At 42.4% G+C, this 26,194-nt stretch overlaps 1 protein-coding gene and 1 long non-coding RNA gene across 4 annotated transcripts; one reads left to right on the top strand and one right to left on the bottom strand.

Annotated features, from left to right (window-relative positions):
• Window positions 1–1,907: 1,907 nt before the first annotated feature.
• On the top strand, window positions 1,908–19,194 carry dcdc2b (doublecortin domain containing 2B). Of its 3 annotated transcripts, none has more exons than XM_052485838.1 (15): window positions 1,922–2,378; window positions 3,747–3,801; window positions 8,346–8,416; window positions 8,505–8,636; window positions 8,966–9,100; window positions 10,248–10,287; window positions 10,404–10,469; window positions 10,598–10,766; window positions 11,740–11,846; window positions 12,603–12,674; window positions 12,819–12,872; window positions 13,030–13,140; window positions 16,049–16,159; window positions 16,345–16,438; window positions 17,103–19,194. In XM_052485838.1, the coding sequence occupies exons 1-15, from the start codon at window positions 2,095–2,097 to the stop codon at window positions 17,132–17,134; spliced, it is 1,533 nt and encodes a 510-aa protein (XP_052341798.1). In that variant the 5' UTR covers window positions 1,922–2,094; the 3' UTR covers window positions 17,135–19,194. The 3 variants fall into 3 exon arrangements, with proteins under 3 accessions (XP_035598352.1, XP_052341798.1, XP_035598351.1); XM_035742458.2 differs by having other exon boundaries at window positions 1,927–2,378; window positions 16,345–16,485; XM_035742459.2 differs by lacking the exon at window positions 17,103–19,194 and having other exon boundaries at window positions 1,908–2,378; window positions 16,092–16,159; window positions 16,345–16,473.
• Window positions 19,195–19,936: 742 nt separating this feature from the next.
• Window positions 19,937–25,720, bottom strand: LOC127913561 (uncharacterized). The gene is made up of 3 exons (XR_008086039.1): window positions 25,440–25,720; window positions 22,056–22,148; window positions 19,937–20,062 (listed from the first exon to the last, which is right to left on the bottom strand). It is a non-coding gene; the product is annotated as an uncharacterized LOC127913561 (long non-coding RNA).
• Between the last annotated feature and the right edge of the window lie 474 nt (window positions 25,721–26,194).

Here is a 26,194-nt window from a genome sequence, read left to right on the forward strand (position 1 = left end):
CAGTTTATGCATAACATGTATAGTATTTTTGCAATGTGTCATGCATATGAACTACAGATATGTATTGTTACAGAGCAGACATCATAATGTCCCATGTTTATAAACATAAGACAAGCAGGGTTCTAGCCCCTCTTGAGTTTCTAGAGAGAGCAGCCAAGGAAGTGAGAAAAGGGAAGAAGTCCATTCGAGAACCAGCAAGGGATGTAAAAATAGACAGAATGACACTGAAGAGGGACATTGACGAAACAGAAAACAAACATGTATCTGTGTGAAAGAGAGACTGTGACAGAGTAGCAGAGGAACACAAGGTCTCATCTGAAGACATGGAGTCTGAGCTTGATAAACATATGAAGAATCTCGCGGACCAGCTGCCTACGAATTGGCACAGCGAAACAACATCCCTGTCCCGGACAACTGGTTAAGAACTGGAAGGGTAAGTGATATTGAACAGAGAGATTTATATCTGAATGTAAGCATGCATTTAAGATATACAATACATCACACCCCCATTTCATGAATTCAACTTTGACTCACCATCAGCATCACCCACTGTCACAGGACACCATCACCCATTTACCACAAGGCATATCAACTTACCCTGTCCCTTTGCTCAACTTACCCCGTGTGATATACTCCATACCCCATATAGCAAGAGACCACATTTTTTTGCACCAGCTATGTTTTCAAAACTGTTATGTTTACATATTTCCAGGGATACACGACATCTTGAAATATATGTAGATATCTTTGGTACATATTTCCCTTGAGGTAGTGATGCTGAATGTAAAAAACATCTCAACATACCCCACTCTCCCCTACCGTTTGTATATCTCAAATGGTCCGTATGTTGTCCAGGAGGGCAGCCACGTGTGTTTCGAAGCAGAGGATCACTGATTTGAGCCCGGTATGGGGCAGTTGGAGAATGGAGGAAGTTAATCTGTTAGCAGCACACTGATCCCCGTTACAGGGGTGCCTGTGGCCCGGATTGGCAGCTGGGCTCAGCTCAACGGCCGGGGTAGCGAGTTTAGAAGGTGTGAGTGTCATAGAGTTAAGAACTTACCGTAAGCTCACTCCACATCTAGTTTGAAATGTTGCCGATGTAGCTATCCAATTGGTACCTTTTGTTTAGCACAAACAGTTGGTATGTTGTCAAATACACACTGTCAAATTAAATATCAATTTAATAAAGATTATTTTTATAAGTATCCATTGACAAAATTTGCTAATGTTTTTTTTTTACTAGTTAATACTGTTGTTGCTAGAGTACAAGTGAGGTTCCTCTATGTCACTATAATTGTTGTCTGTATAACTGCATTTAACTATGATTATCTCCATTGTTTTCAAAGAAGTTATGGGAAAGATTCAAGGGAACTCCCTGCCATAACCAGTTTATCTCAGGTGATTCACACAAATGTTTCACAGTGAGAGCACACACTCAACAACACAATCATTTAAAATAGTGCAGTAATATTATACAACATACTGTTCCTGTCTATGTGGGTATCAAAATAAACACAAATGCTGCATGTGCTTTCCTGACAGTCCATACAAGGTCAGGGGAGACTGTTTGAAATGGATGTATGGAAATGGTATTCCTAGACCCTCTTGTTCCCTCCCAGAGCATTAACTTCTATTGTAGAAGGGTTATCCCTGAGATTTTACTGTAAATACTACACAACTAGCAGCCATTAGGCTACACATGTGAATTCAACAGGCTTTCGAATAGTTAAAAAAATATATGTAAAGATGATGCATAGGAGTTTTATGTTTTTTATAATTTATTCAGCTTACAACACTTGCATCTTCTGTCTCTCGCTCTCCCTCTTTTGTTGTCGTTCGTTGCTGCTAATGGTTTGGCCCACAAAGCCAGTCATTGCTGGCTCTGCTGCCATGGCTACCAGGAAATACTCTCGGCCGCCAGAGAGTAGTGTGTGGAGAGAGAGAGAACGTGACAGTCCAGAGCTGTGAGAGACCACCACACAGAACACAACAGATTTAATTAGAACAGGTTTGAGTAGTAGTGGTAGTAACCAGAGCAGACAGGGACCGGAGACGGCAGACAGGAACCAGAGACGGAAGACAGTATCTGGAGAAATGGCTTACTGTGGGTCAGCAACCCTCCTCCTGCCTCCAGTCAAGAGTGTGATGGTCTACAGGAACGGGGACTCCTTCTACTCCGGCAGGAGGTTTGTGGTCAACCATCGACAGGTGTCCACCATGGAGGCGTTTCTCAATGACGTGACCCACTGCATTCAGGCTCCGCTGGCCGTGAGGACCCTGTACACCCCCCGGCAGGGTCACCGGGTCAGGGAGCTGCATGACCTCCAGACCGGGGCCCAGTACGTGGCCGCAGGCTTCGAGAGGTTCAAGAAGCTTGAGTGAGTAGCCTATCAGGTAGAGTTGTCTAGATTAGAAAGGGCAATTAAAGGGCATTTCCACCACTTTTCCACAGTTTCATTATCTCCAGCACAATGCCAGTGTCTAACATAAGTGAAAATGCGATGACATCATCAACATGTAAAACATTTTTAAAACAGTGATTTTCAAACACTGAGATTCGCGGTGATGTGAGTAGCAAGAAAATACCCTCCCTCTGGTTAGAAACTGGCAACAAAAAAAAATCACAGTTTTTCTACTTTTAATCCTACCCTATCATATCACAGATCATTATTTTTTAGGACCGTCTCAACTTTTTAACCATATATCATAGAAACGCACCATTTTCACATAGACACTGGTACAGTGATGGAGTTAATGAATATGAGGTTGAAAAGTGGCGGAATTTCCCTTTAAGGTACTTTTAAATTGTTCAGATATGGTCCTATAGGGCTACCATGTACTGTATGTTTGTGTAAATGTCTAGATATGATGTTGTCAAAATATTTTATTTGATATTTATTGCTGTGTGCAGTAGATAAATGTAGATAGTAACCATTATATAAATGCGTCAGTAATACAGTCGGTTATACAGTCGGTTATACAGTCGGTAATACAGTCAGTAATACAGTCGGTTATACAGTCGGTTATACAGTCGGTTATACAGTCAGTAATACAGTCGGTTATACAGTTAGTAATACAATCGGTTATACAGTCAGTAATACAGTCGGTTATACAGTCAGTAATACAGTCGGTTATACAGTCAGTAATACAGTCGGTTATACAGTCGGTTATACAGTCAGTAATAGTCAGTAATACAGTCAGTAATACAGTCGGTTATACAGTCAGTAATACAGTCGGTTATACAGTCAGTAAGACAGTCGGTTATACAGTCAGTAAGACAAATCGGTAATACAGTCGGTAATACAGTCGGTTATACAGTCAGTAATAGTCAGTAATACAGTCAGTAATACAGTCGGTAATACAGTCGGTAATACAGTCGGTTATACAGTCAGAAATTCATACAGTAATACAATCAGTAATTCATACGGTAATACAGTTGGTTATAAGGGTCGGTTATACAGTCAGTAATACAGTTTGTTATACAGTCAGAAATTCATACAGTAATACAGTCAGTAATTCATACGGTAATACAGTTGGTTATAAGGGTCGGTTATACAGTCAGTAATACAGTTGGTTATACAGTCAGTAATTCATACAGTAATACAGTCAGTAATTCATACAGTAATACAGTCAGTAATTCAGTCGGTAATACAGTCAGTAATACAGTCATGTGTTAAGCTGTGTCTCACTGAGGATGACACTGAGGATGACTTTATCATGTCTATTGTTTTTGTTTTTTCATGCAGTTATTTGAACACAGGGCTGAAGAAGCAGCCTGTACCCATGGGAGAAGGAGCTCGGGTAAGCTTCAATATGGTTTTCTGTCTCTGTCAGCGGTACAGTCCGTTACTCATTAATCTAACCTATCTGGGGTCTGGGGTAGGTCATGCTGACACACACACACCCTCAAAATCAGGTAGATCTGAACTGGTAACAGTTGTAACAGAGAACAGGTTTTCTCTCACTGCGCAATGGTTATTATTTATTTGACCACACTTCATATTCATTGTGTTTAAATTTGGATTTCGATGTGCTTTGAATTTCGATGATATAGCATAGCATTGATTTTCAGATATGTGTAATCTGTAAATAATTGTCCTCAGCACCAACACAAACTCACAGAGCATGTAGACCACACATCAATAATAACAAATCAATGTTCTGTTCCGCATTCAGTCTTACAGTGTCTCGTGTCATCCCTGGCCCATTTCAATAGATCTCTTGTTCATCATCGGATACATTCATATAAGGAAGATTGATCTTGTGTTAATGAGATCATGGACACATAAACCCATTTCAAGCGCAGCATCTCAATTGCCGTTCACACAATGGAAAGTGCTTGCTTTGTATTCAGCCCAAATGGCTGGCTGGATGGATAGAGATTAATGTATTTAATTTTCAGCTGTGGAGCGTGTAGTGATTCAGAGCAATATCATAGTCCTATCTTTTACAGCAGTGGGCTAAATCAGGGTCACACGGAGTGTTTCTTGGTAGTCTTAAAACAAATCTACTTTGAAACGAAGGTATACACCTCACAAGACACCTGTACCATATCAGAAATAGAGTTGAAATGTAGAACATTTTGAGTTTGCAACCCAATATTACACTATACATCACAGTTGACTGAAATATATCAAAAATGTTTGACATAGAAACAAAGGTGAAAAAATGTGTTAATTTGGAAATTATGAAAAATCTGAATAATATTCCACCCACGAGGCCACTACAGGGCGAATTTGTCATTTGACTGCAGGAAAGTTGTGAACAAACATTCTCCATTGTCTGACTGAGACCAGAAGGGCCACCATAACTAACCCATCAACATTCATATGAAATAGTAGAAAGGCAATTGTGTGGCACTTGAATTGGCACAGATATCGTTTTGCCATTTTGTGAGTGCCCTGCCTGTACTGTAGGTGTGCGCTCATATGGTGTTGTATATTAGCAGAGACAGAGCGATTTTTACAGCTAACAACAAACATTCTCACAACTTTAGAGGATGTTTCCTTAAAAACTCAAGACACACCTGTAGGATTGTTAAACGTTTGACCGCAGACAGTACTTAGCACCTCTGTACAGTGTCAGAACTCTCTCTTTTGTGTTAAAAAAAATAGAGATTTTTTTTTAACTAGGCAAGACAGTTACTTATAATGACGGCCTACCTGGGAACAGTAGGTTAACTGTCTTGTTCAGGGCCAGAATGACAGATGTTTACCTTGTCAGCTCAGGGATTCGATCCAGCAACCTTTTGGTTACTGGCCCAACGCGCTAACAAGGCCTTGGAAGTCATCAGCCAATCAGCCTTGTTAAAATACTCCAAAATACAAGGTGGCAGTAGCGCTGTTTGGCAATGCATATGTGTGGGTATTGCTTATGGTCTAGGTCAAAGCTATCTACTCTAATGTTGCTATTTTGTAGAACGCCCTTGTTGATACTAGCCAGATACTACCATACTGCCAGTGACAGCCCATATCCAAATATTTAGCTAGTTCGCTAACGTTAGCATATTCGCTAGCTAGCACAACAACAGACAGGCGTTTCATTAAAACTAGCTAATCCATTGTTATTTAATTAGAATGTCAATACTAGCTACAGTGGTGAGCTAGCTTGGAGGAAGTATTTAGTGTTGTGTGCATTGCATCTCTGCACTTAGCTAGCTACCATCCCATATAGCCTACATTGCATATGAAGTTTGACTGGCACATCTGTGAATGTACGCGAGAAACAATCGTTTTATAACTTTTTGTTGTTGTTGTCTCTTCCATGTGGGGGTTTGTGCTGTCTGATTGGCTCAAAATCAAGTTGTTGGCCACTGACGAGCATTGGGATTCGACAAGTATCGACACTACCAAGTAGTAGTAGTATATCTTTCAAACAATTATTATTATTCTAAAACATTTTTGGCTCTTTTTCTCCCAAATTTCATGATATCCAATTGGTAGTTACAGTCTTGTCAGATCGCTGCAACTCCCGTACCGACTCAGGAGAGGTGAAGGTCGAGAGCTATGCATCCTCCGAAACACAACCCCGCCAAGCCACACTGCTTGCCTATCCCGGAAGCCAGCCACACCACTGTGTCAGAGGAAGCACTACAGATGGCGACCGAAGTCAGCGTGCATGCGCCCAGCCCACCACAAGGGGTCGCAAGAGTGCAATGGGACAATGACATCCCAACCGGCCAAACCCTCCCTTAACCCGGATGACGCTTTGTCAACAGTGCGCCGCCTCATGGGTCTCAAGGCCGTGGCCAGCTGCGACACAGCCTGGGATCGAACCAGGGTCTTTAGTGACCAATATCTTTTTTTACAATTGAGGAGGAGTACCTAGATGTCTGTGAGGTGACTTCACAGCGTCCCACTGTCAGTCATCCAGGGTTTATACACGTCATCGGTCAGCACACAGCAGATACCCCTTGTTCTAGCAAGAGAAGGAGCAGCCTCCCACTGTGATAAGTACCTATCGGTAGTCTATCGGCAGCGAGGTTCTTGGTGTGTTTCATGTTTGAGAGTCTCATTGGGTCATTACCTAAAGTTTTCATAGGAATGTGTCAGTGAGGTGCAAGGAATGAATAAGAACTTGTTCTTTAACTGACTTGCCTAGTTAAATAAAGGTGAAATATATATATTTTTTATAAATAAAAAAGGACTGTTTCCAGGAGACCATTTCCTCAAACAGAACTTCGCTACACTCAATATAACATCTGCTAACCATGTGTATGTGACCAATAAAATCTGATTTGAATTTACCCAGAATGTGTGTGGGGGGGAGGTGGGGGGTCTCTATCCAGTACACACACTTGCTTGTGCAAAAAAAACTATTTATAGGCCTAATAATAAAGACGCCATTTAAACAGGCAAAATGTATTACCTTTTAATGTGGCATGAACAGAACCAGTCATGTTATTTTCATCCAATTGTCAAACAAATCACAAAAAGTTGGCTACCTGTGCATGTGCTTCTTCTTTTTCTTGAGTGTGTTTTTAACAGAGCTGAGATGTATCTAATGTCAAAACATGCTAAATTGGTTCTCAGGAGGTTTTTGTCAAACATCTGGGGAACACTACAGGTAACAATACAAAAACATTCTCTCTCACTAGAATTGTTAGCTTGGTAACTCTGTTTAGAGAACTAAGTCATACAGTGGCCCCATCCTGTGTTATAAGGTCTCTGAACAAGCCTGGGCAGGCCTGATTCCCAGCCTACTCAGCCCTTTGCTGCCAGCCCCATGCCTACCACTCTGTTTAAATACAAAAACAACGTTGCATAGTGCCACTTCAAAGTGGAAACATTGTAGAAACATTTATTTTCTAGCTGTGGTTGGATTTGGTTTGAAGTATTGATTTATTGTTATATTATGTGGTCAGACACAATGAGTGATTCATAGGGCTTGACTTCATAGGGATTGAGTTTTTTTTATAGGGCTTGACTTCATATTGCTTGACTTTGTAGGGCTTGACTTAATAGGGCCTGACTTCATAGGGCTTGACTTCATAGGGTTTGACTTCATAGGGCTTGACTTCATAGGGCTTGACTTCATAGGGCCTGACTTAATAGGGCTTGACTTAATAGGGCCTGACTTCATAGGGCCTGACTTCATAGGGCCTGACTTCATAGGGCTTGACTTAATAGGGCTTGACTTCATAGGGCTTGACTTCATAGGGTTTGACTTCATAGGGCTTGACTTAATAGGGCTTGACTTCATAGGGTTTGACTTAATAGGGCTTGACTTCATAGGGCTTGATTTAATAGGGCTTGACTTCATAGGGCTTGACTTCATAGGGCTTGACTTCATAGGGCTTGACTTAATAGGGCTTGACTTTATAGGGTTTGACTTCATAGGGTTTGACTTAATAGGGCTTGACTTCATAGGGCTTGACTTAATAGGGCTTGACTTCACAGACTCTGGATGTAATAGAAAGGTCAGGGGAAGTTTTGTGGACAGAGTGGCTATATAAAGTTTAGGTATTCAATGAAGTGGAGCACTCAGTCTGTCTTTGTAGATACAGTATGTTTTTGGCCAAGATGATGATGTGTGTTGCCATGGACACAGCCCTCTGACTGATAAGCTATAATAATCATAATCATAATCATAATCATAGATAATAACCGCTTATTGTGAAATGTCTGTGGATGTTCTGTTCTGAAATTAATACAATTGGTATTTACTTTGTTTTGGTAAATTATATCAAATGGCACACTTGATATCAATATTTCATCACATGGTTTAATTTGGCATTCACTGATCAGAGGAAGTGGTATTTCTTTCTTGTATTTTATTCTGACCGACAAATCTATCTAAAACTACAGTGCAGTATTATTTTGTAATGTCATATCTTTCTTTCCTAGGCAAGATTACTTCACAGACCGAATGTGTCAGCAAAATGGAGAAAGTATATTCCTCTACCCTGTATCATACAGTAAGATTCCCTGTTAACACACTCCCATTCATCATCTCAAATACTACACACATAGAAACACACTACGTATTTGCGTGTTCCTTTACAGTGTTTTCCGCAACGAAGATCTTCGCTGCTCGCCATTCCGTTTCATAATTCCCAGGACCTGGCAGCACGACCTGGATCAGATCCTCGGTCTAGTCACAGAGAAGGCCAGTTTACGCACTGGAGCAGTGCGCAGGTCAGATCCGCACACACCCTCAAACATGCATATATACTGTACATACGCACACACTGACACACACACACCCTCACACATGCATATATACTGTACATACGCACACACTGACACACACACACCCTCACACATGCATATATACTGTACATACGCACACACTGACACACACACACCCTCACACATGCATATATACTGTACATATGCACACACTGACACACACACACCCTCACACAGCATGTTTGACCTATTAATGGCAGCCCAATGACCCCTCAGGTACACAGATGACAGTCTCTCTGACCCCATTAGTGACCCCTGACCCTGTGACCCCTCAGGTTGTGCACTCTAGAGGGAGTAACTGTGTCCAGTGCAGACGAGCTGGTGAGTGGCCAGTTCTATGTGGCTGTGGGAGCAGAGAGGTTCAAGAAGCTTCCCTACGTGGAACTGTTGGTTCCTAAAGCCTCTGAGAGGTATGGATGGAATTATCCTAGTACAGAAATTGTTAGATAATATGAAAATAGAACAAACAGCTTTTAGGCAGCCAAGACAGAAAATACTTTTATGAACTCACTTGACCCCCCTTACTATCTCTGACTTTTGCTGATAGCTACTTTAGTGAAGAACAATTTACTTACTATGACTGAGATATGTGGTTGTCCCACCTAGCTAACTTAAGATCAATGCACTAACTGTAATTCGCTCTGGATAAGAGTGTCTGGTAAATTACTAAAAGTTCAAATGTAAGACTGTGTGGGTATTATATTCTAAAGATATATTGGTCTCAATGGGACTCCCTGCTAAAATAAAGGTAAAATAAATATAATATAATAAACATAATGAATATAATATGAAATTATATAATATAATACATATCTTATAATATCATATATTTTAATATAATATGATATAATATTACATAATAAATATAATATGATATAATATATTAAATACATTATGCTATAATATGATATAATAAATATAATATGATATGAAATAATATAATTAATATAATATCATATTTTAATATATATGATATAATATATTAGAATATAGCATGAAATTATATAATATGATATAAAAAAAGACATATGATATAATATAGTATAATAAATATTATATGATATAATATATTAGAATATAGTACGATATAATCTGATATAATATATTTTAATATAATATGATATAGTATAATAAATAAATTATGATATAATATAATATGATATAATCTTATATAATATCATATTATTTAATATAATATGATATATTATATATAATATTTTAGAATATAGTATGATATAATATAATATGATATATTTTACAATAATATGATATAATATAATAAATATGATATGATATATTGGAATATAGTATGATATAATAAAATACATACATAAATATCATATAGTATGATATAATATTGTATAATACATTGAATATGATATGAAATTCTATAATATTATAAATATAATATCATATATTTTAATATGATATATAATACATATGATATAATATATTATAATATGTTATAATATAATAATATAATAAATATAATATATAATATGATATAGTATAGTATATGATGTAATATAATATGGATTTCTATATAATATTTTCCAGAAATTACCCTGGAAATAGAAGACTGTCAAGGAGATATAAGGTAAGCTACTGTCTGTCTAACACTTCATAGTCTAATATTTTGTATATTTATTTTGGTCTGTAGGACAATTGATCTTGGTTATAAAGGTACACATTGTCTCCCTTTGTCTTGCTCAGGGCAGGAAGGCAGCCAGTGGCCCTGAGGACAGTTACAGTGACTCTGCTCTCCTGGACTCTCCAGAGGTACTGTCAAAAAACTTTAGTGGAAAATAAAGTTTCTTATTCGACAAGTCCAAGTAGTCCAGCCCGGTTTCAGTCTGTTTTCTTCCATTTGGTGCCTAATGAACACGACCCTGGTGTTGTGGTCCCAGTCGGATGGGCGGAGGGTGAAGTCCACTGGGGATGAGGTGGGGGAGACGGCTCTCCCATCCATCCAGAGGAGACCAGTGAAGGAGGAGAGCTCTATCTTCTACGCCAAACCAGTGAAAGTCAGAGTGAGGAACAGAGGCCATCCCAGGCCTCCACTAAGGACTGGACCAGGTAGGAGCACACAGACACACACTCCAATTACCTGGGGCCAGTGTCAGATTTGCTGTTCTCACTGAGGACCTGAATTTAATAGGAATTAGATACCAGAAGGGGAGCCACAAGAAAGCAGCTTGTGGGTCTGGTGTGGCCTCTGGCATATGGTCTGGTGTGGCCCCTGGCATATGGTCTGGTGTGGCCTCTGACATATGGTCTGGAGTGGCCCCTGGCATATGGTCTGGTGTGGCCCCTGGCATATGGTCTGGTGTGGCCCCTGGCATATGGTCTGGTGTGGCCCCTGGCATATGGTCTGGTGTGGCCCCTGGCATATGGTCTGGTGTGGCCCCTGGCATATGGTCTGGTGTGGCCCCTGGCATATGGTCTGGTGTGGCCTCTGGCATATGGTCTGGTGTGGCCCCTGGCATATGGTCTGGTGTGGCCTCTGGCATATGGTCTGGAGTGGCCCCTGGCATATGGTCTGGTGTGGCCCCTGGCATATGGTCTGGTGTGGCCTCTGGCATATGGTCTGGTGTGGCCCCTGGCATATGGTCTGGTGTGGCCCCTGGCATATGGTCTGGTGTGGCCTCTGGCATATGGTCTGGTGTGGCCCCTGGCATATGGTCTGGTGTGGCCCCTGGCATATGGTCTGGTGTGGCCCCTGGCATATGGTCTGGTGTGGCCCCTGGCATATGGTCTGGTGTGGCCCCTGGCATATGGTCTGGTGTGGCCTCTGGCATATGGTCTGGAGTGGCCCCTGGCATATGGTCTGGTGTGGCCCCTGGCATATGGTCTGCGGTGGCCCCTGGCATATTGTCTGCGGTGGCCCCTGGCATATTGTCTGCGGTGGCCCCTGGCATATTGTCTGCGGTGGCCCCTGGCATATTGTCTGGTGTGGCCCTTGGCATAGTGTGAAATATTGCATTCATGATTGTGTCAATGCACATTTACAATGATTGATCATTCATGTTCATGTTGGTGTGTGTTGTAGCCCAGGCCAGTGTGTTTAGAGCTGTACAGAAGAAGAGAGAGGAGGTGCAGGGGGCTGAGGAGGTGCTGGAGGATGAGAACACAGCAGTAGATGTTCCCGTTGACCAGGTAGGCCGACACCTCATTCTTTTCTCTCTCCCCCACTCTTTTATTGTTCTCTTACCCAAAGCTCTCCCTTCAAGCCCTCCACTCTGAGATCCAGCTCCTACCCTCAGGTAGGACTAAACAGCAACAGATACAACAGATACGAACACTCCTTTGTACCCACCGCCATGAACATGTTAAACACATGGCCCTGGTATGGAAAGGGAATCAAATGATCCTGATTTGGATATGCACTCTATTGCATATAACCAGGGGCGCAACTTTCACTGGGGACGGGAGGGACATGTACCCCCCCCCCACATTCTGAAATAGCATTTTTGTCACCCCCCAGTTTTACCATTGGAATGTGATCCAAAACGAGACGAGGCAACGGTTTGCTTCAGGACCATGCGAACGCCTCCAAGCAGTCGGTTGGGCTGTTTAGTGTGTTTATCCCCAGGATAAAAAATAAATACAATAACAATAACTATGACCCCCCCCCTTCATATAATGATGTTTCTGTGTACTTTCTGGGATACTGTTGTTTTTTAACTCTTTTGTATGTGCTCATCATATTACCCCTGCCTATAACCAAATGTCCTTCTGGGTTACAATCAGGTTTAAATGGTTCTTTCTTCCCTAGTCCTTTACCAGTGCAATGGGACCATTTTCCATTTATCTCCTTGAAATAATGTATATGAGGGTTATATGTAATGTGTTGAGGTGTGGATTATAGATAAGCAAAGCAAAGTATTGTGGTGTTGTGTCTTTGTCTTTTAGAGAGTGGCAGAGACAGTAGAGGACGAGGACCTTATTGGGAGAAATCCTCCTCATTACAACAGCCAAGATCAGGTGTGTATCTGTATGGGATAGTCTCATTCCTTGAGTGACATGAGGTTTTGTAGAAGTCGCAGATTGTTTATCATACATGTTTATCCAGGATGTATGGTTGGTAGTGTGAAGCTACAAGAGCTTCTTTGTATTGTTCTCCTCTAGATTTTGACCAAGGCTACAAAAGATCCCCTTCCTCACCCAGAACACCCACACAAGGTTTGTCTAGTCGAGGATCATCGCTCATGATTTGCCAAATCACTCTCAACATGTTTACCCTACTATGATATGCTGTTACATTTATATTTGTACATTTCAGTCTGCTGTTACATGATAGAACCACTCAGATAATTGTGATTTTCGTCCAATCACAAAGTTGGAATCATCGACTGAGAAAGACAGGAACTCACCTGAAAATACCAGCTCTTCCATCTGCAAAGAGGATGACATTGATGGGAGCCCTACGCTTGATACAGAAATGCCACAGGTACAGAAGGCTTTCATTCGTACAGTGCAATTATGAAAATAGCTCATACCTTTCACTACTTTGGGGCTCACCTGTCTGTCTGTAGTTAGAGACTGAGGAAAAGGTGTGTGCGTGCGTGCTTGCATATGAGAGAGAGAGAGAGAGACACAGACAACAGTGATCATACTGTGTGCACTGAGTGTACAAAACATTAGGAACACCTTCCTAATATTGAGTTGCACCCCCTTTTGCCCTCAGAACAGCCTCAATTCGTCTTGGGGAATGGACTCAACAAGGTGTCTAAAGCGTTCCACAGGGATGCCGGCCCATGTTGATTCCAATGCTTCCCAAAGTTGTGTCAAGTTGGCTGGATGTCCTTTGGGTGGTGGACCATTCCAGAAACACACGGGAAACTGTTGAGCGTGGAAAAGCCAGCAGCGTTGCAGTTCTTGACACAAACCGGTGCGCCTGACACCTACTACCATACCCCGTTCAAAGGCGCTTAAATATTTTGTCTTTCTCATTCACCTACTGAATGGCACACATACACAATCCTTGTCTCAAGGGGTAAAAATGATTTAAACGGTCTCCCCCTCTTCATCTACACTGATCGAAGTGGATCAATAAGGGATCATAGCTTTCACCTGGATAGTCAAAAGCCTTGTTCACACCGCAGTCTTTAATGTTCAAATGCATGTTTTGTTCCAAATCCGTTTCGAAATACTGATGGTCTAAACAGCAAGTTACAAGTGACCAAATCAGATGTGTGTTCAGACAGCAGTCATTTGCTGACAAGGCTACGCTAGTTGTCATAGTAACAATGGGTATGTGTGCAGTGGTGTAGGCTTATTGGTCGTGGTGCTCGTGCTTCCTATCACTCAGAAGTTACAGTGGGGCAAAAAAGTATTTAGTCAGCCACCAATTGTGCAAGTTCTCCCACTTAAAAAGATGAGAGAGGCCTGCAATTTTCATCATAGGTACACTTCAACTATGATAGACACAATTAGAAAAAAAAATCCAGAAAATCACATTGTAGGATTTTTAATGAATTTATTTGCAAATTATGGTGGAAAAAAAGTATTTGGTCAATAAACAAAAGTTTCTCAACACTTTGTTATATACCCTTTTTTGGCAATGACAGAGGTCAAGCGTTTTCTGTAAGTCTTCACAAGGTTTTCACACACTGTTGCTGGTATTTTGGCCCATTCCTCAATGCAGACCTCCTTTAGAGCAGTGATGTTTTGGGGCTGTTGCTGGGCAACACGGACTTTTAACTCCCTCCAAAGATTAACTATGGGGTTGAGATCTGGAGACTGGCTAGGCCACTCCAGGACCTTGAAATGCGTCTTACGAAGCCACTTCTTCGTTGCCCGGTAGGTGGGTATGGGATCATTGTCATGCTGAAAGACCCAGCCACGTTTCATCTTCAATGCCCTTGCTGATGGAAGGAGGTTATCACTCAAAATCTCACGATACATGGCCCCATTCATTATTTCCTTTACACGGATCAGTCGTCCTGTTCCCTTTGCAGAAAAACAGCCCCAAAGCATGATGCTTCCACCCTCATGCTTCACAGTTGGTATGGTGTTCTTTGGATGCAACACAGCATTCTTTGTCCTCCAAACACGACGAGTTGAGTTTTTACCAAAAAGTTCAATTTTGGTTTCATCTGACCATATGACATTCTCCCAATCTTCTTCTGGATCATCCAAATGCTCTCTAGCAAACGTCAGACGGGCCTGGACATGCACTGGCTTAAGCAGGGGGACACGTCTGGCACTGCAGGATTTGAGTCCCTGGCGGCGTAGTGTGTTGCTGATGGTAGGCTTTGTTACTTTGGTCCCAGCTCTCTGCAGGTCATTCACTAGGTCCCCCCGTCTGGTTCTGGGATTTTTGCTCATCGTTCTTGTGATCATTTTGACCCCACGGGGTGAGATCTTGCTTGGAGCACCAGATCGAGGGAGATTATAGCATCGAATAGTCCCCGCGATATGCAAATGTTCAGGGAAGTCAGGAACCAATACACGCAGTCAGTCAGGAAAGCTAAGGCCAGCTTCTTCAGTCAGAAGTTTGCATCTTGTAGCTCCAACTCCAAAAAGTTCTGGGACACTGTGAAGTCCATGGAGAACAAGAGCACCTCCTCCCAGCTGCCCACTGCACTGAGGCTAGGTAACACGGTCACCACCGATAAATCCATGATTATCGAAAACTTCAACAAGCATTTCTCAACGGCTGGCCATGCCTTCTAGCTGGCTACTCCAACTCGGCCAACAGCTCCGCTATAATGTTGACTTTCTGTTTTTTTTTTCTCATTTTGTCTGTCATAGTTGAAGTGTACCTATGATGAAAATTACAGGCCTCTCATCTTTTTAAGTGGGAGAACTTGCACAATTGGTGGCTGACTAAATACTTTTTTGCCCCACTGTATGTAGCAAGCTAAGGTGACAACAACATCGTCATGGACGTTTCCCAGTTGCTTTGAATGTTTCAAATCACAGTGTAAGAACACTATGCCTCAAACGATAAGATCCAACTTTCAAAATGAGTCCTTTTTGGCTAGCCACAGCAGTCAACTAGCTAGTTAGTTAGCTGTTTAGCTTTCTAGCAAATAAATCAGATTTGACCGTTCAGATACAGGTCACATGGCCAGGAATCAGATTTGTATCCGACTTCAAACCACCTACAAATGTGTCATGAAATATCCAATTCCATGTGCTTTTTGGCTGTTCAGAATGCAGCAAAATTAACAGATTGGAATCGGATATGCCAATGTGAACATGGCTTATGTCATGGAAAGAGCAGGTGTTCATAATGTTTTGTACACTGATGGTGTGTGTTCTTGTGCGATATACACTGATATAGTCATTCACTACCACACTGAAGATGTTGGATACATTTTCATGGTTTACATGTTCTTCGTCTAACAAAGGCCAACACATCCCTGGGGCTCTATGAAATGAACTCTACCGCAGGTCCATCTGTCCACAAAAAAGAAGACGCTGCCTTAGAGAGTTGTGTGTCTGCTACTGATACACCAGAGGTACACACACACACACACACACACACACACACACACACACACACACACACACACACACACACACACACACACACACACACACACACACACACAGTTATTCAGTACAGCATGAATACATAAATACAGAGACGAACACACTCAATGTCTAGAAATGAATTCTGTCTGTACACTCACCCCTATTCAAGGAGCCGAAGACGGAGCCAAAGCCAACCACTCCACACTCAAGGGCTTCTTCGTCATCTACATCCTCCGCATCTCAAAGTTCTCCGACAAGCGGGGGTATCCAGGGAAACCGTTCAAGTATTTGATCAGGCTCGATTGAATAGGTGAATTTAAACAGGGGCGCAAGTTTGGTTTTAGAAGTGGGGGAGGGGACAAATTATTATTATTTTCTTTATCCAGTCGGATAAACACTCCAAACAGCCGACCCGACCTCTCGGAGGAATCCGCATGGTCCTAAAGCACACCGCTGCCAGTGAAAGTTGCGCCCCTGGATTTAAATGATCATCCTGGAGTGGTTTAAAGACATGCTCTGGTACTTTGACCCCTAATAAGCTTTTTTTTTTTTAAACCTCCAACTTTGGTCTGGATGTGTCAATTTTAGTTAATACATGCATAATCTATGAGCAGAATTACTCTCAATGTGCCACAAAATCCCTAGATTGAAAGCGACCTTTTTCTGGAAGCTGTGCAGCACCATTTTACCTACATTTACCCCGTGTGGGCCAGCACCCTAGCAATTAGAGTTTCAACCAATGAGCTTCAGCCCATAACCATTTGAGTGACAGCTAGCAAGACGCATAGTACGCCATTTTCGGGGACCACTTTTTGGCTCGTGGGCGCAACTTTCAGAACTACTGGCTAAAAAGTATACAAAAGCACCAGAGAATCTCCTTAAAAGAAGATATATTTTGGCCTGGTCTGATTGTTTTTCTCTTTTAAGGGAATCCTCATACCCTCCACCAGACACCGTAATGAAGCAGTCCAGTCGCTCCACCAGACACCGTAATGAAGCAGTCCAGTCGCTCCACCAGACACCGTAATGAAGCAGTCCAGTCCCTCCACCAGACACCGTAATGAAGCAGTCCAGTCCCTCCACCAGACACCGTAATGAAGCAGTCCAGTCGCTCCACCAGACACCGTAATGAAGCAGTCCAGTCCCTCCACCAGACACCGTAATGAAGCAGTCCAGTCCCTCCACCAGACACCGTAATGAAGCAGTCCAGTCCCTCCACCAGACACCGTAATGAAGCAGTCCTCATACCCTCCACCAGACACCGTAATGAAGCAGTCCTCATACCCTCCACCAGACACCGTAATGAAGCAGTCCAGTCCCTCCACCAGACACCGTAATGAAGCAGTCCAGTCCCTCCACCAGACACCGTAATGAAGCAGTCCTCATACCCTCCACCAGACACCGTAATGAAGCAGTCCAGTCCCTCCACCAGACACCGTAATGAAGCAGTCCAGTCCCTCCACCAGACACCGTAATGAAGCAGTCCTCATACCCTCCACCAGACACCGTAATGAAGCAGTCCAGTCCCTCCACCAGACACCGTAATGAAGCAGTCCAGTCCCTCCAGAAGACATCGTAATGAAGCAGTCCTCATACCCTCCACCAGACACCGTAATGAAGCAGTCCTCATACCCTCCACCAGACACCGTAATGAAGCAGTCCTCATACCCTCCACCAGACACCGTAATGAAGCAGTCCAGTCCCTCCACCAGACACCGTAATGAAGCAGTCCAGTCCCTCCACCAGACACCATAATGAAGCAGTCCTCATACCCTCCACCAGACACCGTAATGAAGCAGTCCTCATACCCTCCACCAGACACCGTAATGAAGCAGTCCGGTCCCTTCACCAGACACTGTAATGAAGCAGTCCGGTCCCTTCACCAGACACCGTAATGAAGCAGTCCTCATACCCTCCACCAGACACCGTAATGAAGCAGTCCTCATACCCTCCACCAGACACCGTAATGAAGCAGTCCTCATACCCTCCACCAGACACCGTAATGAAGCAGTCCAGTCCCTCCACCAGACACCGTAATGAAGCAGTCCAGTCCCTCCAGAAGACATCGTAATGAAGCAGTCCTCATACCCTCCACCAGACACCGTAATGAAGCAGTCCGGTCCCTCCACCAGACACCGTAATGAAGCAGTCCTCATACCCTCCACCAGACACCGTAATGAAGCAGTCCTCATACCCTCCACCAGACACCGTAATGAAGCAGTCCGGTCCCTCCACCAGACACCATAATGAAGCAGTCCTCATACCCTCCACTAGACACCGTAATGAAGCAGTCCTCATACCCTCCACCAGACACCGTAATGAAGCAGTCCGGTCCCTTCACCAGACACCGTAATGAAGCAGTCCTCATACCCTCCACTAGACACCGTAATGAAGCAGTCCTCATACCCTCCACCAGACACCGTAATGAAGCAGTCCGGTCCCTTCACCAGACACCGTAATGAAGCAGTCCGGTCCCTTCACCAGACACCGTAATGAAGCAGTCCGGTTCTCAGAATGGGCCTGTGGCTTATGAGGAGAGCGGAGGAGAGTAACAAGATCATTGTTTCTGTAATCTACCGTCTATTGTTTTCATTAGTAAACTGAAAATCCAAAATGCAAATGTATTCTTTATGATATTGACATATTTTACAGGAAATACTGTGGTACAGTAATCAGGTAATCTATGTAATGTTTATTTAAAAATGTATATTCATGACGCACAATGCTTTTACTTTGATGGAAAGCGGCAAACATATTGTAAACAGGAAGAAGTATTTTTGAGACAATAAGAGAACAAGTAGGATAGGGTTCTGTATTATTCCGTTATAGAACACATACAATGAATGTAAAGTATTCTGTTTTATCAAAATATACTTTAATATCTAATGGAAATATACAATATGAAATACTTCATATCTTACAAAAAAACTACCGCAATGTCCTCTGTGGTTGTACAGTACAAGCATTTTGACTCAAATAATTCATATGCTATTATTTCTGAATAAAACGTGCAATACAACAGTAAACAGAATACAGTTTTTCCCACAAAATATACACTACCAACATATCACTTTACACCTAACACTTTGCAGTTTCATATCAAAATAAGCTCTTTACATACATAAAAAAATACGATGTCATGTTTGTGATCTAGATGCACAGTAGCAGCATTGATTAAAACAACTGAACTCCTGTTGGTCCGTTTTCCCAAACCAACACATTGACTGTGGTCTTCTGCAGTCCTATAGTGTTTATATGGGCATTCACACAGCATGGCATCAGAATGACTAGAATAGTTGGCTGGAATGAACCCTAATTGAACTCACAGTAGTTATAAGGTATGGGATTAGCCACAGCACTGTGCATGCTGAGTTCCCGCTAAGTTAATTTACATACTCATTCACACAATGTCCAATCCCTACTGCCTGGTTGGCAGAGGTCAGGGTTGTGGCAGAGGTCAGGGTTGTGGCAGAGGTCAGGGTTGGGGCAGGGGGCAGAGGTCAGGGTTGTGGCAGAGGTCAGGGTTGTGGCAGAGGTCAGGGTTGTGGCAGAGGTCAGGGTTGTGGCAGAGGTCAGGGTTGGGGCAGGGGGCAGAGGTCAGGGTTGGGGCAGGGGGCAGAGGTCAGGGTTGTGGCAGAGGTCAGGGTTGTGGCAGAGGTCAGGGTTGTGGCAGAGGTCAGGGTTGGGGCAGGGGGCAGAGGTCAGGGTTGTGGCAGAGGTCAGGGCAGAGGTCAGGGTTGTGGCAGAGGTCAGGGTTGTGGCAGAGGTCAGGGTTGGGGCAGAGGTCAGGGTTGTGGCAGAGGTCAGGGTTGTGGCAGAGGTCAGGGTTGTGGCAGAGGTCAGGGTTGTGGCAGAGGTCAGGGTTGTGGCAGAGGTCAGGGTTGGATCTACAGCAGGAATAAAACCTTTTGAAACGGGGGAGGGAGCCTACTACCCGAACAGTCTAACAAGAAGAGTTTGTTTTCATTCTCCGTTACAAAATGTTGTGAAATGTTTTGGACCCTATGGACAACCTAAACACTACTGTAGTTGAAGAAGTACAGTGCCTTGCGAAAGTATTCGGCCCCCTTGAACTTTGCGACCTTTTGCCACATTTCAGGCTTCAAACATAAAGATATAAAACTGTATTTTTTTGTGAAGAATCAACAACAAGTGGGACACAATCATGAAGTGGAACGACATTTATTGGATATTTCAAACTTTTTTAACAAATCAAAAACTGAAAAATTGGGCGTGCAAAATTATTCAGCCCCTTTACTTTCAGTGCAGCAAACTCTCTCCAGAAGTTCAGTGAGGATCTCTGAATGATCCAATGTTGACCTAAATGACTAATGATGATAAATACAATCCACCTGTGTGTAATCAAGTCTCAGTATAAATGCACCTGCACTGTGATAGTCTCAGAGGTCCGTTAAAAGCGCAGAGAGCATCATGAAGAACAAGGAACACACCAGGCAGGTCCGAGATACTGTTGTGAAGAAGTTTAAAGCCGGATTTGGATACAAAAAGATTTCCCAAGCTTTAAACATCCCAAGGAGCACTGTGCAAGCGATAATATTGAAATGGAAGGAGTATCAGACCACTGCAAATCTACCAAGACCTGGCCATCCCTCTAAACTTTCAGCTCATACAAGGAGAAGACTGATCAGAGATGCAGCCAAGAGGCCCATGATCACTCTGGATGAACTGCAGAGATCTACAGCTGAGGTGGGAGACTCTGTCCATAGGACAACAATCAGTCGTATATTACACAAATCTGGCCTTTATGGAAGAGTGGCAAGAAGAAAGCCATTTCTTAAAGATATCCATAAAAAGTGTCGTTTAAAGTTTGCCACAAGCCACCTGGGAGACACACCAAACATGTGGAAGAAGGTGCTCTGGTCAGATTAAACCAAAATTGAACTTTGGCGAAAAAGCAACACAGCTCATCACCCTGAACACACCATCCCCACTGTCAAATGGTGGTGGCAGCATCATGGTTTGGGCCTGCTTTTCTTCAGCAGGGACAGGGAAGATGGTTAAAATTGATGGGAAGATGGATGGAGCCAAATACAGGACCATTCTGGAAGAAAACCTGATGGAGTCTGCAAAAGACCTGAGACTGGGACGGAGATGTGTCTTCCAACAAGACAATGATCCAAAACATAAAGCAAAATCTACAATGGAATGGTTCAAAAATAAACATATCCAGGTGTTAGAATGGCCAAGTCAAAGTCCAGACCTGAATCCAATCGAGAATCTGTGGAAAGAACTGAAAACTGCTGTTCACAAATGCTCTCCATCCAACCTCACTGAGCTCGAGCTGTTTTGCAAGGAGGAATGGGAAACATTTTCAGTCTCTCAATGTGCAAAACTGATAGAGACATACCCCAAGCGACTTACAGCTGTAATCGCAGCAAACGGTGGCGCTACAAAGTATTAACTTAAGGGGGCTGAATAATTTTGCACGTCCAATTTTTCAGTTTTTGATTTGGTAAAAAAGTTTGAAATATCCAATAAATGTCGTTCCACTTCATGATTGTGTCCCACTTGTTGTTGATTCTTCACAAAAAAATACAGTTTCATATCTTTATGTTTTGAAGCCTGAAATGTGGCAAAAGGTCGCAAAGTTCAAGGGGGCCGAATACTTTCGCAAGGCACTGTATGTTATGTGGTATGAAGCCACATCTATTGATGATATAACTAAGCCTATGGAAAGTACCTTAGACTAGAAACAATACCTTGAACTAGGTTGTAGGAGATAAAACCTGTTAAAATGTGTCCAGACCTTTTTGTTGTTGTTTATTTTTGTTGTTGTCGTCGCGCAAGACACACAGAGATAGATGCAATAGGAGTGCTGCTACATATACTGTTTCTATTTGTATGGTGAGAGCTGTGTACCATTCTGCTGTCCTGTGCTTTCAGGCTCAGTGATGGGGCTCACTATGCAGAGAGTGATGCCTACCATGGTGAGAACCATTCCTCCAACAACTCCTGCATCAACAAACAAAACACACACACGGCATGTGAAAAATATGATGACCAAAACAACCACAGGCCAGCATTGTATGCCCATACCGAATAACCAATCATTCTCAATGCAATGTGTACTAAAGCTAACCAAACTGCCCAGAGAGCAACAACAATGTTGTGTCATAATGTTTGGAAAGTGGTGACATTATAACAACATTTCCCTGCACCTCCTCCCCGCTTCCCAGTGAGCAGGGTGAACAGGAAGGAGAGGGAGTTGGTCACAGGCACAACCAGAGACAGATCTGTATGAGGGGAGGAGGAGGAGAGATGAACACTGAACCATTACAGCAGAGCTAGAACACTATTTGTGAAATTATGTAATGTGATTTTAAACTGTTTAATGAAAGAGAATCCAATTCCCTTTAAAGTTTAACTAAGTCATAGGCCCGCCCCATGAGCACAAACATTGATCTGGCGTTACGGGACAGCCCTTTTCCACAGTTACGAATATAACCCCCACCTGAAGGAATTCCCTTCAGACCATGCGTACCTCGATCACAGAGGGGGTGAAGATTGGAGTAGAGACCATAAAAAACCACAGTATAAGCTAAGGTTGTAATGGTCGTTGAAACTTTGAGACTATCGATTCCGACAGAATAAGAGAAAATCTTCGATACTAATTACTAGTCTGCAGCTAGAAGTTTTGTCAACCTGAAATGTGAAGATCGACAACCGCCGAAACATCTAATCTATAAGAACATTTCTGAATGGGACTCTGAAGTATCCATTCTAACCGCGAAAGCCTCCAGGGACGCAAAGAGAAGTTCAGATGAACTTTCCAACAGAAGGACGATTCCAACAGAGATCATGACGACACACTGAGCGTAAATATATATATCGATTGCAATTATTCCCGAATTAGTGAGCGTTCATGTGGCAAAGGATTAGTATTTCTATCAATATAATTATCAACTGTGTAGTGTGTTCTGCCTTTTGCGCCCTTCTCAGTCCCTTTGTCTACCAAGCCGCCATACCGGTTTAGCCCACTAGGGAACATCCCCTATCATTTCCAGGTAACCATATCTACTGTTTGTTTGTTATGCATTTCTGTAATTATTTAGTTAGTTAGTAAATAAATGATTAAGACAATTGATGTATGGATGATTCATAGTGAAGGCTGGGTTCGTGCAGATAACCAACAACTTATGACGTTTGGAATGAGACTAACATGAGGTAAAGAACAATTCATTAATTAGAAGACTAATTGATCAGATTTTAAAATATGTGAAAAGTAATATTAGAAAAATTATACATTTGTAATCTGAAGATTGTCCTTGGTGCCCCGACTTCCTCGATAATTACATTTACATGATTAGTTTAATCACGTAATAATAATGACAGAGAATTGATTTGATAAAATAACAGTCTTCAATTTAATGATGCCAAAGCTGTCAATCATGTGATTTTGAGATAAAAGAAACCTAGAGGATGACATTATGAGCAGTAGATGTGTAAAACAGTCATACTGTAGGTCAATTTGTCATATCAGTTAAAGATGTAGCTCATCTGTGGTGGCCAGAGTGAAGTAGTACACCAAGGAGCCACTCTGATGCAGTAGGAATGCAATCAGGTACAGCAAATCCAAAGGGACATGTTGTTATAGGCTACATCTGCTCTACAAAGAACAGGATAAGCATGGAAAGTGAGGTCTTCAATTAACAAGTACATACACTGCATTCGGACAGTATTCAGACCCGGTCCTTTTTCCACATTTTGTTACCTGCCTTATTCTAAAATTGATTAAATAAAATAATTGACCCTATAATGATATAGCAAAAACAGGGTTTTAGACATTTTGGCAAATGTATACAAAATAAATAAACAGAAATACTTTATTTAAATAAGTATTCAGACCCTTTGCTATGAGACTTTAGTTCAGGTGCATCCTGTTTCCATTGATCATCCTTGAGATGTTTCTACAACTTGATGGGAGACCACCCGTGCTAAATTGAATTGATTGGAGATGATTTGGAAAGGCACACACCTGTCTATATACGGTCCCACAGTTGACAGTGCATGTCAGAGCAGAAACCAAGCCATGACGTCGAAGGAATTGTCCGTAGAGGTCTGAGACAGGATTGTGTCGAGGCACAGATCTAGGGAAGGGTACCAAACACTTTCTGCAGCATTGAACGTCCCCAAGAACACAGTGGCCTTCTAAATTCTTAAATGGAAGAAGTTTGGAACCACCAAGACTCTTCCTAGAGCTGGCTACCCGGCCAAACTGAGCAATCGGGGAGGTGACAAAGAACCCGATGGTCACTCTGACAGAGCTCCAGAGTACCTCTGTGGAGATGGGAGAACCTTCCAGAAGGACAACCATCTTTGCAGCACTCCACCAATTAGGCCTTTATGGTAGAGTGGCCAGACGGAAGCACATGACAGCCCGCTTGGGGTTTGCCAAAAGGCACCTAAAGGATTCTTAGACCATGAAAAACAAGATTCTCTGGTCTGATGAAACCAACATTGAACTCTTTGACCTGAATGCCAAGCATCACGTCTGGAGGAAACCTGGTACAATCCCTACGGTGAAGCATGATGGTGGCAGCATAATGCTGTGGGGATGTGTTTTTCAGCCGCAGGGACTGAGTGACTAGCCAGGATCCGGGGAAAGATGAATGGAGCAAAGATCCTTGATGAAGGAGTGCTCAAGACCTCAGACTGGGGCGAAGGTTCACCTTTCAACAAGACAACGACCCTAAGCACCCAGTCAAGACAACGCAGGAGTGGCTTCGGGACAAGTCTCTGTCCTTGGGTGGCCCAGCCAGAGCCCGGACTTGAACCCGATCGAACATCTCTGCAGAGACCTGAAAATAGCTGTACAGCAACGCTCCCCATCCAACCTGACAGAGCTTGAGAGGATCTGCAGAGAAGAATACGAGAAACTCCCAAAATACAGGTGTGCCAAGCTTGTAGCTCATACCCAATAAGACTTGAGGCTGTAATTGCTGCCAAAGGTACTTCAACAAAGTACTGAGTAAAGCGACTGAATACTTATGTAAATGTGATATTAGCTTTTAATTTTAATTTTATACATGATCAAAAATTCCTGTAAATTTGTTTTTGCTTTGTCATTATGGGGTATCGTGTGTAGACTGATGAGGGGGAAAAAACTATTTCATCCATTTTAGAACAAGGCTGTAATGTAACAAAATGTGGAAAAAGTCAAGGGGTCTGAACACTTTCCGAATGCACTGTAGAATAATAAATGAAACTGTTTTAGTCTCTCTCCAAATACAGGTGTAAGTGTACCTTAATGTTTAAAAACAGGAACTTAACCTCAGCCAGGAACTGATGAAACTTAATCTCCCTTTCAACATGTTCAATCCCCTCTGTGCTTCTCTTCGGATATGAGTTGGTGCAGCCCCACAGCACAGCTACTGTATCAGCAGGAGGCATAGTACCTGTCTGTCAATAACCTGTCTGTCGACCATCTTTCTTAACTAGCCTAAATATGATTCAAAGTCACAGAAGTCTATGACAAACACAATTTCAGTTGAAATGGGTACTCGTATTGGACAGACAACACTGCTGGTGGTGTAAAATGTAAAAATAGGTGTTAGACATGTGTCTCCACATGATAAGACTAGCATGCCTTACCTTAGGTCTGTTGAACTGTTACAAATGTGCGAGTTGAACAATCATGTAAATATATTCAAAGTATTATAACTTGCTTGAAAGCTAGTGTTAATTTATTTAAAGTGAATACATTTTGACTTTAATTTGCTAGCTAAATTAATGATTAAATCCAGACTGCTCGGCTTCTTTGTGAGACATAAAATATTTGAGGATTGATAGAGCGCAATACGGTAGTCTACCAGACATGCTAGCTAGCTACTTTACCTACGGACACCATAAACAAAAGTACTGAGTAGCATTCAAGTCATCTACAGTATGATAAACAGTTCTGCAACGTTGGCTGGATACTCCTTCAAAGCTAGAAATTATATCTGATAGTTAATTTCAGAAGCTAACTGCGGCTTCATAGAGCATACAACCAAAATATC

The sequence above is a fragment of the Oncorhynchus keta genome, chromosome 29 (assembly GCF_023373465.1).
Source record: "Oncorhynchus keta strain PuntledgeMale-10-30-2019 chromosome 29, Oket_V2, whole genome shotgun sequence".
In the NCBI taxonomy this organism is placed as follows: domain Eukaryota; kingdom Metazoa; phylum Chordata; class Actinopteri; order Salmoniformes; family Salmonidae; genus Oncorhynchus; species Oncorhynchus keta.